Below are 13716 nucleotides of genomic sequence, written 5' to 3'. Positions count from 1 at the left end.
ATTCACACAAGTATTATGTTTCCGGATAATACAATTCTAGCATGAATTATAAACATTTATCATGATATAAGGAAATAAAATAATAACATTATTATTGCCTCTAGGGCATATTTCCTTCACCTCCCTCCCTCCCTTGTCTCTGTTCTTGCAAACTATAGGTAATTTAAATGTAGATTTTAGAATGTAGACATTGTAGAATGTAGGTTTTTTAATAGAATAATTTTTTTGACTATTTTAGGTGTTTTGAATAAAATAGAAGTAAGAAAATTTAGGATAGAACTAGCGTAGTAGAATTTTTAGCAAGTGTTTAATAGAAATAATTTATTTAGTAAGTGATTAATATAACTAGTTTATTTATATTAAGTGATTAATAGAGCTGGTTTATTTAGTAAGTGCTTAATAGAACTAGTTTATTTATAGTAAGTCCTTAATAGAACTAGTTTATTTAGTAAGTGTTTAAAATAATTAGTAGGTAAATTAATAAACTAGTTGAACTCGTTTAGTTTTAGTTGAACAAGTTTAGTAAGTAAATTAATAAACTAGTTGAACTAGTTGAATTAATATAAATAATGTATTTTTAGTAAGAAAATTAATATAACTAGTTGAACTACTTTATTTTTAGAAAGAACCTAGTTGTTTTCTATTTATAGTAAGTTTATATTTAGTAAGAACTAGTTGAATTAATAGAACTAGTTGAACATGTCATATTTGTTGTTATTTTTTTAGTTTAAGCAATTATTCGGGATGTATTTAGTGATAACTTATAGGGTTTTTGCTTTTGCAGAAATCAAGGAGCCCCTCCATCATCCCCGCCGTCGTCCCCGTCACCGACCCCCTCCGACCTCGAGGTGAGACCAGCCAAATCTGCATGTCAATATAAGTCCTATAAGATATATATGACGTAGATAAAAACATGTATATCCTGTGTTGCTCAAATAGGATATGTGGTTGCCCAAGTGGCCCGTCATGTTTAGGTTACACCTCCAAGTGGCCTATGTTTTGCCAGAGTGTTGATTAATTTCCGTTCCGGCAAATTTCAGGCACTCAATATGTCCTTTTTAGCAAAGGTCATGCCGGATTTTTCCATGAATTCTGGCATGACTTGTGCTAGAATATGTAGGAAATATCGAGTGGCCTGGATTTTCTCGAAAAATAATGATCTAATTTAGGGTTTTTAGTACATATATTTAATTATACAAGTTTAATCTTTGAATTATGAACGTAGGAAATGTCGTACTCGGGTGACGAAAGTCTCCCGGGGGAGTGCAGCTGGAGCCACGACGATCGAGGTCTGTGAGACAGGTGCCCTCACCTGGACGATGATCGGCGCTTCAGCATTAAGCTCGAGGAGACCTTCGACGTTGAAACGGTACGCAACGACGACAAGTGTTTTTTTCGTAATTAAGCACGACTTCAACTATTTCAACGTGTAATTTTCATCTTTTACAATTCGACTAGCTTATCCCATGCCATGCAAGACGCTATTTTCTTGGAGAGGATGGGTTTTGAAGACCATGAAAATTTTGAAACAAAGAAAATACATCTAAGGACCCATCATGATATGGATTTTGAAGTAAATATGTACAATTCTCAGAGCGTAACCCATTTTGGTTGCCAAAATTGGGAAGCACTTTGCAAAATGTATGGTTTTTATGAGGGTATGATTGTCACCATGGATCTTGGTGATCCTGACATCGAGTAAAACAATATGGACATTTGGGTCCTTGTTGATACGCTTCCGATTCTACCGCTATGTGAGTTTCTCAAACATAGTTATTAACTAATTTATATTGTTTATTTCAAAATAGTTGACAACTTATTTCCATTGACAGCTTATTTTCATTCTTCAAAGAATGTGTAGAAGATGGTAGACAAAACCCACTACACCGATGGCTTCGAATTAACTTATAAGGAGAAAAATCATCTGATCGCATTTTGTACTTTCTTTGAGAATTACAATACCTATTATCGAACTCCTCCAAATTATGGTGAATACGTGCCACTAGTGCACGTGTTGAACCACGATAACTTCTATGGAGATACCCTGGTAAGATTTTTTACTATTATGACATCCGTGCATCTTTTGTATACTTCTAAAACTAGTACATCATTGCTAACTACGAAGTTATTACTATGTTTTTCAACAGAAAATTCCGATGGATTGAGTTCTGAACATACAGCCAGGTCATCCTACGGATCTCACCTGTGCATATCGGATTTCTGAAACCAGTGAACACATGCTAATCAAAGAGTGGAAAAAATGTTTGGACATTCGTAAGGAGGTTCTTGGAAGCAACATTAAGCGAAAGGCAAGAATTGGAGACAGGATAATCTGCATTCTCCATAATGGAGAGCCAGGGGCTATCTTGTTTTTTGCTATTTTACCTTAGAGAATATAGTAGGTCCTAAGAGAATGTAGTAGGTCCTATGAGGAGTTGATGATGAGGAGTAGTTGTGATTATGACTAGTGACCAACTTGCTATGTGATGTCTCATCGATGAAAACGATGATCATGAGGAGGTGTTATATGACAATGATGTATTATAATGATAAGTTGTTAATGATATGATGATGATGATGATGATGATGATGATGATGATGATGATGATGATGATGATGGTGATATTTATTATATCATTGCGTGAAAGAACCGCGGATTAGTTTCAAGTGGATGTCCATCCACTTGAAACTAGTCCACGGTTCTTTCACCCAACGATGTAATAACTCATTATGATGTAAAAACAATCTCTAACTTGCTGCTGTATGAAAACTTGTATAGAGGTGTATGAATACAACATGAAATAAAAAAAATACGGAATAATAGGAATAGCGCAGGCTGGAAGAAGCGCTACTAGTAATTACCAGTAGCGCCGCGTCAAGAAAGCGCTACTACTAAGTCGGTGTAGCAGTAGCGTGGGTTAACCAACGCTACTGCTAACCTTAGGTTATAGCGCCGTATCAGTAGCGCTCCTGCCCGCGCTACTGATAGTCCTAAAACCCGCGCTGCTGCTAGGCTTTTCCCTAGTAGTGACCAGGGATCCAAACATGGTTAACGAATTGCCTGGGAGCTTACAAGGTATGGAATGTCAAACTAATGGTAGTATCAGCATGCGTGTTGAGAACATCTTGTCCTATATGTCTCTTTTTTAGGGGTAAAATCTTGCATTACTCAAATAGCATCATCATCACAATCTGCTTTACTATCTGTGGCAAGCCGGAACCAAAACGAAGAGACAAAAGACGTTTGATCTCAGCAATCAATGATGCAAACATTGCTCTGTCCAGATCCTTCTCCTTGAGCACGTTCACTGCTGATAGCGTGTCTAGTTTCACACAAATAGGCAACTCTGATCTCTGAATGGCAATGAATATTCCCTCCATACAAGCACACAAATCTGCTTCGTGTCCTATATGTTAATGAAGAAAAGAAAATTTTAATTTCATATGAAGTATTTTAATAACCTTAAGATAAGTATGATTTTATTCATAATCATCTTTATCAATAACTTTGAAACCACAATCTCCCACACTTACAATTTTCAGAGTCCTAGTCTTCTTAAGCATTGCATTGATACTTCCTGCCAAGAGAAACGGCAAAATAGATATTAGAAAAATCAAGGCAGCCTAGAAACGCAAAAAATGAGTTAATCAATACTCATATTACTTCAAAAAGTATGATTCTTTCAATATCCAAAAGTCTCCAACCTTTTATGATTTAGTATGATTGCCACATTTACTGGAGATGTGGCCAATGTGTTATCTGCTCTCTGATGTCCTGCAAAACTACTAAAATCAGAGAAATCGTTTGCGTATAGATAAGTAATTTATGCAAAAATAATAATGGTTGAAAACTTACTTAAAAATGCAATGCTCCAATTCAGCAAACACTAATTTCTTTTTTCCGGGAACACGCATGAGAATTGATGTAAACATATTGAGAAGGGGAGAGTACATCAACCTAAAGAAGGCCAACAAGAGCAGCAGCGCCACAAAGTTTAAACAACTACTCCCTCCGTTCAAAGTTAGTACAAAGTTGGGTCATCTATTTTAGAACGGAGGGAGTATAAAACAAAAAGATGACGCAGCCTGAAGCTAAATATCGTTGTCTCTTCAGCAAAAATATTTCCATGAACAAATCTAGCTATAACTTAGTATTTTCTATTTATGTGTGGCGTGTCAAATTTTTCAATGAAGAAAATGAACAATGCATTTTCTAGATCTCAATTCTTAATCCGCAATTTATTAGAGCTTCAGTTTTACTCATCGTCCTTAAACTCTGGTTTGAACGAAGGGAGGAAAGAACCCTCTCCAGAACCCTTTCCCTCTTAAACTATATAAAGTTTATTTCAGAAATTTTATTTAGTGCGGTGTCTATAACACAGAAGAACATTGCTATAAATCCCTTGCACACCCTGTCCTTACTGTGATCTTCTCTCCTCACTCTTCTTTACACTTACTCGCTGGTCCATGATTAGATGGCGAAAACGGAGCCCCTGAATCCCTGATGGATGCGGTGCTGAGCGACTGCGCCTGTGTCTCAAGTGTGTGGATGCCTATGTGGTGGTCGTCGCCTTGCGCGATGCAGTGTCCATCATCAGCGCCTGCATGCTGGTTGCCCGCGAGCGACACGTCGTCGCCATTCTCGGCCTGCTTTTGGCGACCGTCCTCCAGGACAGCTGTGACGACGCCCTGGTCGTCATCCGCGGGAACCTGAAGGAGTCCGTAGACGCCCGCGACTCCACAAGGCGTGCGAGTGCTGGATGTCGACCTGCGCCATGCAAGGCCATCGTCAGCACTGGCATGTTGGCCGCTCATATGCGCCACATAGTTACCATCGTTGGGCTGCATGAGGCGGCAATCCTCCGAACGGCATGGCCGAAGCCGTGACGTCCGTCTGTGACCTTGTCGTCGCCTTGGTGGACGCCGCCCCCCGCGGGCACGCTGTCATGCGGGTGGACGACTCTGTTGCCCTGCTGGACGCCGCCTTCCGCGGGAACGCCGCCATTACCCTGCTGGATTTTTTTTTGAAACTATGATGATTTTTATAGCAAATTAGGAAACTATACACTCTAATGCATAAAAATCAAAAGTATCACCCCATCGGCCTCCTGTTGGCCGAAGAGTGACTTTTCGGCCTATGGTAGGCCGAAGAGGACTTTTCGGCCAACCATTGGCCAAAGAGGATTTTTGGCCAACCGTTGACCAAAAAGTCCCTCTTCAGCCACCACTAGGCCAAAAAGTGGTCTTCGGCCAACACCTGCTCTCTTGTTTTAAAAAATTCATATCTATTAGGATTTTTAATATTTTAATTTCATTCTTTTTGCATTAGATTAGAAATTTTATGAAGTTTCTGTAGATATCAAGTTTGACTAGATTTGAAACTTTGAATTTGAATTTTCATGAACTTGCTCAAATCACTAGATTGCCTATAATTTGAGCTAGGAGTATTTTTTAGATGATTCCTTTAATTTGAGCTATTTATTTTAATTTTAATTGCTTTGAATTGTTTTCTTTAGTTTTTTTGACATATTCTTTTAGTTTCTGTTAAGTTAATAGTAGATATTTTATTTGTAGTATTTTTTGTATTTTATTTCTTTGAATTGTTTTCTTTAGTTTTTTTTACATATTCTTTTAATTTTAATTGCTTTGAATTGTTTTCTTTAGTTTTTTTTTGACATATTCTTTTAGTTTCTGTTAAGTTAACAGTAGATACATCTTGACGAGACTACACTGGCCTCCTTAGTGTGGCGGGAGAGAACGGCGGGAAAGAAAATGACAGCAGAGAAAATGGCGGGAAAGAAAATGGAGGGAAAGAAAATGGAGGGAAAAAGATTGCGGGAAAGTATAGTTTTTTCATGTATAAAAGGGCAATGTTTGTACAGGATTTATAAGGCACTTTTAAATATAAACTCCTATCTAGCTCAAAGTTTTCTAGTAGGATAAAAGAAATAAAATACAAAAAAATAGCTACTGATAAATTAACAGAAACTAAAAGAATATGTTTAGAAAAAGCAAAAGAAAACAATTTAGAGTAATTAAAATTAAAAGAAATAGCCCAAAACCTATAAAACACTAAAACAGAACTGTTTTCATAAAAACCTAATTTTAAATAATCCTAAAATTTGCCAATTAATTACTACTGATAAACAAAGTCACAAAGAACCAGTACCAAAAAAGAATCATCTAAAAAATACACATAGCTCAAATTATAGGCAATCTAGTGATTTGAGAAAATTCATGAAAATTCAAATTCAAATTTTCAAATCTAGTCAAACTTGATATTTACAATAACTTCAAAAAATTTCTAATCTAATGCAAAAAGAATAAAATTAAAATATTAAAAATCCTAATTGATATGAATTTTCTAAAACAGGAGAGCAGGTGTTGGCCGAAGACCACTTTTCGGCCTACTTTTGGCCGAAGAGGGACTTTTTGGCCAACGGTTGGCCGAGAAGTCCTCTTTGGCCAACGGTTGGCCGAAAAGACCCTCTTCGTCCAACGGTTGGCCGAAAAGTCCCTCTTCGGCCAACAGGAGGCCGACAGGGTGATACTTTTAATTTTTATGCATTAGGGCGTATAGTTTCCGAATTTGCTACAAAAATCATCATAGTTTCAAAAAAAATCGCCCTGCTGGATGCCGCCTTCCGCGGGAACGCCGCTGTGCGGGTGGACGCCGCCTTCCGCGGGAATGCCGCCATTGCCTTGTTGGATGCCGCCTTCCGCAGGAACGCCGCTGTGCGGGTGGACGCCGCCGTTCGGGTGGATGCCGTCCTCCGCAAGCAAGCTACCGTCTTCCCAGTTCCCACAAGTGGATATCTTCCATGGCCATGCGCTTGACGGGCAGGAGAAGAGGTGGACAAAGATGAAAGGTGAAAAGATAGGAGGAGGAGGCGTGCGATCTGGAGTAATTAGTGCCGGAATTACAACGGAAGCGGAGGTAGAGGAGCATAGTTGGAAAGAATCGTTGAAATGTCTCATCGTGCAGACCATGGATTATATTTGGCAAAAAAAACCCACACTAAACGGAACCAGGGGAGTAATCAGTTAGAACTTTTTCCTAAATAAAAGGTTCGTGAGGATGGTCTGCCTGCAGAACATCCAATCTGAACCGTTCGATTGACTGATAGACCACCGGAACATTATGGGCTCTTAGATTTCACTTAATCAATTAGATCTGAAGGTTCTGCTAATCCCATGTACGCTTTGTGATGTCTCTTTAGAGAAACACATGTTTACTCTTTTAATAATAGTGTAGATGTAGATGTAGATTATGCTTATATACAAGTTGAGGGGACGCAGCCAAAGGAATGCGAGGGCTAGCATTAGTGCGAACTGCCTGACGGTTAACAAGGGAGATTTACCCCGTAATTAACACATGTTAACATATTTAATCAACATGATTTACCTCATAATTAACACATGTTAACACATTTGATCAACAGTCGAATTTGGATCTTAGAAGGGTGACTTTGCTAGAATGGACTTGTGTCTGATTTAGTAGAGATTAAACATATTTATTTTTTGCTGATTAGTTTATATATAACTCGATAAAAATCAACGTAATTTTATGTTGGATACCTTCCTATGTTTGTGTAAATAACAATAAATATCTTCATGAAAATTTAACTTTCGAACAGCATACTTCCATATATTTGTGTAAATTTCAAACATTTATCGTCAAAATTGACAGCTGCAGCAACATGTTCCATGATGATCTAGTATAATCATACTTTTATATGTATGTTCTCGACTAGTAAAGCAATTACAACAACTCCTTGTAGATATTTCTGTGATAATTTGTAACCTCTTATTTTTAACAAGGTATGTCTATAACAGCAAAATAAGTTAGTATGTGATGTGAATAATACAAGATTAATTCAAATGGGAACAAGAAGCCCTTTCAAAAGCCAGCCAAAATTTCAACGTTACAGGAGTCATGTGGGTGGTAATGAATGGTCCTGTGAGTTGCCATTGCAGTTGGATTAAAGACTAAGTCCTTAGACTGGAGGAGCTTTTGATCACCATGCTCGCGTAGTGGCTTAAGTACCCAACAGAAGCTAAACACTCTTGTAGCGTTTCTGTACAGTCGATGGTCATCAGATGAAGAGTAATCACCAAGAAAAAGGGAGCATGAAAAATATCCAACTTTTTAAGTTACATTCCCTGAATTCTACATGTGCATGGCACGTGCCATTTACTTAGTATATACTCCGTACTGTCTAATAGTGGCAGTTGGGCTGCATATCTAACTTGATAAATGAAATGGTGTGAATCAGGAAGATCAACAGTTAAGCCGGTACGCTGGGAATTATTCCAATAGCTTGAGCAATATCTATCTTCTTCCTACAATAATCCTCATAGAACTTTGGTTTCGGCGTCTGAAAGAAAAGGAACTTCACTTAAGTAAACTATATAGTTGAAACTTGAAAAAGGCATGCGGATGCAGTTTTATAATAAAGTACCTCCTTTCTAAGTGCCTCTGCAATCAACTCCAGGGCTTTATCCTCAGTGATCTTGCTTTTGTCCTCTGCAAACTATGGTCAGGTAGAGCATCAGACACAAGAACAACATTCCAATAGTTTCAATCTAGCCTCTGTTTAGATGCTGAGTACTACTTAAAAAACCTACACTATTTGAAAATCAAAGTACTATGACTTGTAGGTAGGAAAAAGTGTGCAGATACAATGAAGCGTGTGGCGAGCAGTATTTACTCTTCTTATTTTGCATTCCATAGCTATCATAAAAAAATCAAACTAGTTTTTGGGCATGCACATGCACGTTGAAGACAACTGTTTGGTTAATTGGCTCCATATATAAACTAACGTATAGGATCTATACTTCTATATCCTCTATGTGACACTGATTCAGAGCAACATGTGTTGTATATAAACTAACATGCATTAGTAGCTGACTTGCGTCAAGATGGTGCGCAACCTAGTAGACGTAAAATCAGAGCAGCCAGACTAACTAAAACAACCCATGCAATTGTTTCTCTCTTTAAGAAAAAAGAGGGCAGGAGTAGATTTTTTTAATACTCCAAAAATATCATAGTATTGGGAATACTGCAGTTTGTAAAAGTATGGTATTTACTACTCCAAACACCCAAAAGTATGTACAACTATAGTTTTTTCAGAAACCATGGTATTCAGAAAATACTCTAAAAATACTTTGCATCCAAACATGGCATAAGAGTGGGAGACACACAGAACAGAACTTACTTCCTTGAGGCAAGCTGTGAAACCAAGAAACTGAAAATGAGAAGTATGAAAAAGATAAGTTATAAAGATCTATAACCATGAATACCATGTGAATTTGGAAAACATCTGAATAAGGAAAACAAGTTACCTCCTCTTCGAATTCCGAGCAGAATGTGTCATTCTCCAGTGCACATCTCATTCTGTTTTGGCTCAATGGGAACCTGTTAAGTTCATACACCTCATCCAAAGCATCTCTGAATTTCTTCTGAGAATTGTTCAAGGGGAGAAAAAGAAAATGCATTACAAAGCATCAAAACACATATCACCATTCAATGATTGCTAAGTTGTTCAGAAGACCAGGGTACATTACTGACCTCCTGATTGCACCTCTGCCAAATCTCATAATAGAGTACATCGAACTCTTTGTAGTTCGTAACATCAAAAGCCATGCTCTTGAACCACTCCTGAATTAAGAGTCTAATTGTTAAATACAGAACACCTAAATGAAATAAAAAGTGCACAAGGGACCCTACATAGAAGCCAGAAAAGGCTAAGTTCGCATGTATCTTCGAGAAGTCAGTGGCGATCTTCATTGCTTGGTAAGTTCCTCTGGTCAAAATCATTCCCCGCTAAAATAGGAGAGGCATAAGTTAAAAAAAAAGAGGCATTATGAATGGTGCTAAAGTATACATAGTGACATAATGTTACTCATGCGTTTTGCATAAGAGATCTCACTCATACTTACCATAAGTGATGTTTGTTCTTTTAGCACATAAGCTTCCATCCACTATTGCGAGACAAAAAAAAAGATTGTTAGTACAAAAAACAATCAACATTTGGGTAACTTTTATCATATCTATGGTGCGTACCTTAAGTTTCTTGGACAATTCTTCACAATACTTGACATATTCTTGTTCAATCTCATAGCTATGAAATTCCTTGTGGTATTCATCCCAACGAACATAGTCATAACCACCCTACAATAAAAAATTAGAGGGAGACAACAGTAAAAAGGAAAGATTAGCAAACAATCACATAACTCAAATAATAATAGTTGAACATTTTATAATCAGATAAACAAGCGGATGCAATTTATCAGAAAAACATACTTAGTTACATTTGCCAAAAGACATCTAAAAGGAAATAATATAGTCTGCCATCCTTGATCAAAGAAAGAAAACTAGGAACAGTTTCACCAATTTATGTCATTCACAGAATAAAAAGGTGAAACAAGATTGTCACTATATTTGAATTTATGCAAACTGGCCAATTTGTCATGGAATTTGATAAGTATTACTGTCGGGCTTAAAAAATTAGATAACATTATAGAACACTTCATTACAACAACAACAACAACAACAACAACAACAACAACAACAACAACAACAACGCCTTTAGTCCCAAACAAATTGGGGTAGGCAGAACACTTCATTCAAGGAAACAATAACTAAAACGTACAACTACTGCTAGCATGAACATGCGTGCGAATTGGTCTAAAAGGATATGAGAATCAAAATAATATGCCAGGAATATTGAAACTGTAATTCCTTTTTACCTTTTATTACAAGGCTTAGAATACTGAAACGCCATTTCTTTTCACGTTTTATACAAGGTTTAATAACTGATTCACCGTATAAAGATTTGGATCTACCAAAAGTAAGTCGTTTTGTTGAGAAGTTTCTGAGCTTAAACACTGGTCTATCATACTAGATCAACAAAACATAAACAGATGCATACAACTTGCCAAAAAAAAAAAGAATACGTACATAATTTTGAGGGACCAGCCGTTGGTAGTCCTCCAGGCCAGCAAGCTTGCAGTAATCAGTGTGGAAAGACCAATCTAATTTGCCATCTTCCTCATAGCACTTAAAGAATCTCTCCTCCTCAAGACGGCTAGGGGGGTAGTCCTCTTTCAATTTATCATAGCAAAGCTTATCCTCAGGCACGTTTTGTGACAGCTATAGACAATGAGATCAGTGATGACACCAAATTTACTGTGTATATTAACAAACCAGCATACGCAGCACAGCACAGAACAAGTAATTTAATAGTAACACAAGCAACCTATAAATAAAGTGTATGGGACTACAAACCAAACCTGATAATACTTGAGGCGATACAACGCATGGCGAACATTGAGCTCCTTGAGCTGCACAGCATCCAGCTTAGTGGAAATATCGACATCAGGCCTGCCAGGCAGCTGGTTGAGATAAACACGATAATCTTTCTTGCTGACATTATCTCCCAATCCCAATTCGTTCAGCCTTCGGATTTCGTCCTCCCCTTCTTCTATATCTTTGTTCTTCTTCGACTTAACTTGTACAACAGTTTTTGTTGCAGCAGCACATGGCTTACGAGCTTGCGCACTAGTGTTGCCACGAAGAGCCGTACATGCACTAGGTTTCGAGGAGCTGGCCGGTCTGCCTTGTTGTGTGGTGTGCAGCTGCGGCAAGGGTTGTCTGCCGGAGACCTGGCCGACCGTCTGAGTCCTGCGTTGCTTCGGCGCCGGATGGATCGACACGGGCGTCCGGTCCCCGACTTGCTTCCGCAGCACATCTCCATGGGAGAGCGTGGAGACCGTCCGATCATCCCTGCATTGCTTTGGCGGCAGCTGGGCCGACAAGGTCGACCGATTCCCAGCATGCTTCGGCGGCACCTCTCCAGCGGAGACGGTGCTGACCCTCCGATTTCCAAGTTGGTTGGGCGACGACGGAGGGACTGACACGGGCGTCCGACCCCCAACTTGCGTCGGCAGCACCGCTCCACCGGAGACCGTGCGGACCGTCTGATCCTTGCGTTGCTTCGACGGCGGAGGGACCGTCACGGGCGTCCGATTACTGACTTGCTTCGGCAGCACCTCTGCACCGGAGATCGGGCCGAGCCTCCGATTCCCTACTTGGTTCGGCGGCGGCATCACTTCACCGGAGACCGTGTCGCCGATCTGATTCCGCGGCATCTCTCCAAACCCTAGCAACGACTGTGGAGCTTCCTAAGGCCCTGCCGGTCCGATTTGATGGAGGCGGGGCGGGTCAAGGGAAGGCGGGGAGCGCGTCGTCAAATCGGGATTCGTTGAGAGTCGTCACGGCCACAGCGGAGTTGGGGAATTTAGTCTCTTTTTTTAGCGAAGGGAGATTTTTAGTCTTTCTTTTCTCAAAAAATTGAAATCTTTTCAAAAAAAATCCCATTTCATGAACTTTTCCAAACTAAAATTGTATCAAAATTTAATGAAATTTTGTATTTTTATTTTGATTTTATAAATTACAAATTTTCCATGACTTGATTTTCATACATACCATGAACCTTTTTTGTTTCATGATTTTTTCAATATTTATGAATTTTTTCAAAATTTTGGAGCCTTATTTATTTTTGTGAACTTTTTCCCTTTTTCCAAAAAGTCAATTGTCAACTCACCATGGCCAGCGGTCCCTTGTCAAACGTTCGACAGTAAAAGGTCGCTGGTCCAGCAATTAACCAAAAACGCAGTTGGGCCGGCCCGTATGCTTCCACGCGCTCCAACTGGGAGCTCTTGCTAACATTTATCATTGATCATTGAGAATATTCACAAGGATTACAACTGAATCGTATGGAAATCCTAACCAAACATGCCTCCCAGGCGCAAGGGATAACCCTAGCCTAGCTATCTTATTAGCTTCAAAGTTCGAAGTTGTTCATGACTAAATGCAGAAGAATTAAAACCTTTTGATGTCTCACTAATCTCTCTAATAATTCCTCCACTGGTGGATATAATTTACGACCTATTTACAGTCTACGCCACCTGTATGTTCTGTATCCCCAACTCTTGTGCTAAGAAGAGTACCTCGTTGCAGGCCAGCGCCTCGAGTGCGGCTGGCTCAGTGAGACCGTTGCCAACTAGGACAGTGCCACCCAAGTAGCTCCCGTCGCTACCATGACAAAATGGACGTACCAGTTCCGAGATTGTGATCAACCGAAATACCTGCATCAACATTAGTTTTGACAAACCTCTCAAACTGGCGGCAACCAATTTTCCCTTCTATTGAACTCTTTTGGGTGCCATTATTTCATGTGAGCCTGTAGGCGTTTTCAGCTGTCCAAGCTTCAAAAAAAATATTGTTAACAAAGAGATGAGTGTGGTCAGCGGGCTCTAGTTGATCCCTTCATGTGTTAGCGAGGAGCTTGTGCTTACAAGCATCCCTACTCCTCCATGCGTGAATTTCGGTTGGCCCATGTGCGGCGTTGCACGACCCTATTTTTTCATTTCTCTTATTTATTTTTATTTTTTGTTTTTCTTTATCCTTGTGTCCCTTTATTTATTTTTGCTTATTTAAAAATATCCATGAATTTTTAAAATATTTTAAATTCTTAAAATATTCAGAACTTTTATAAATCTTTGGAATTTTGTAAAATGCTGCTGTATTTAAAGCAATATTTTCGAGTATTAAAAATATTCATGAATTCAAATAAAATACTTTTTGAAAAATGTTCCTGATTTTCTAAAAATCACGAAATTAAAAAATGTTTCTAATTTCAAAAAAATCTT

General features: G+C 38.8%; 1 protein-coding gene across 1 annotated transcript; it reads right to left on the bottom strand.

Annotated features, from left to right (window-relative positions):
- Window positions 1-7918: 7918 nt before the first annotated feature.
- LOC125532583 (uncharacterized) lies at window positions 7919-12293 on the bottom strand. Its single transcript, XM_048696590.2, has 10 exons — window positions 11296-12293; window positions 10964-11155; window positions 10067-10174; window positions 9943-9984; window positions 9731-9826; window positions 9572-9661; window positions 9346-9462; window positions 9219-9248; window positions 8463-8534; window positions 7919-8378 (listed from the first exon to the last, which is right to left on the bottom strand). Exons 1-10 carry the CDS (start codon window positions 12151-12153, stop codon window positions 8289-8291), a joined length of 1695 nt encoding a protein of 564 aa, XP_048552547.2. The 5' UTR covers window positions 12154-12293; the 3' UTR covers window positions 7919-8288.
- Window positions 12294-13716: the final 1423 nt, after the last annotated feature.

The sequence above is a fragment of the Triticum urartu genome, chromosome 1A (assembly GCF_056163025.1).
Source record: "Triticum urartu cultivar PI428250 chromosome 1A, HENAU_Tu73, whole genome shotgun sequence".
NCBI classification, from domain to species: Eukaryota; Viridiplantae; Streptophyta; class Magnoliopsida; order Poales; family Poaceae; genus Triticum; species Triticum urartu.
This window is presented reverse-complemented; position numbering and strand designations above follow the sequence as displayed.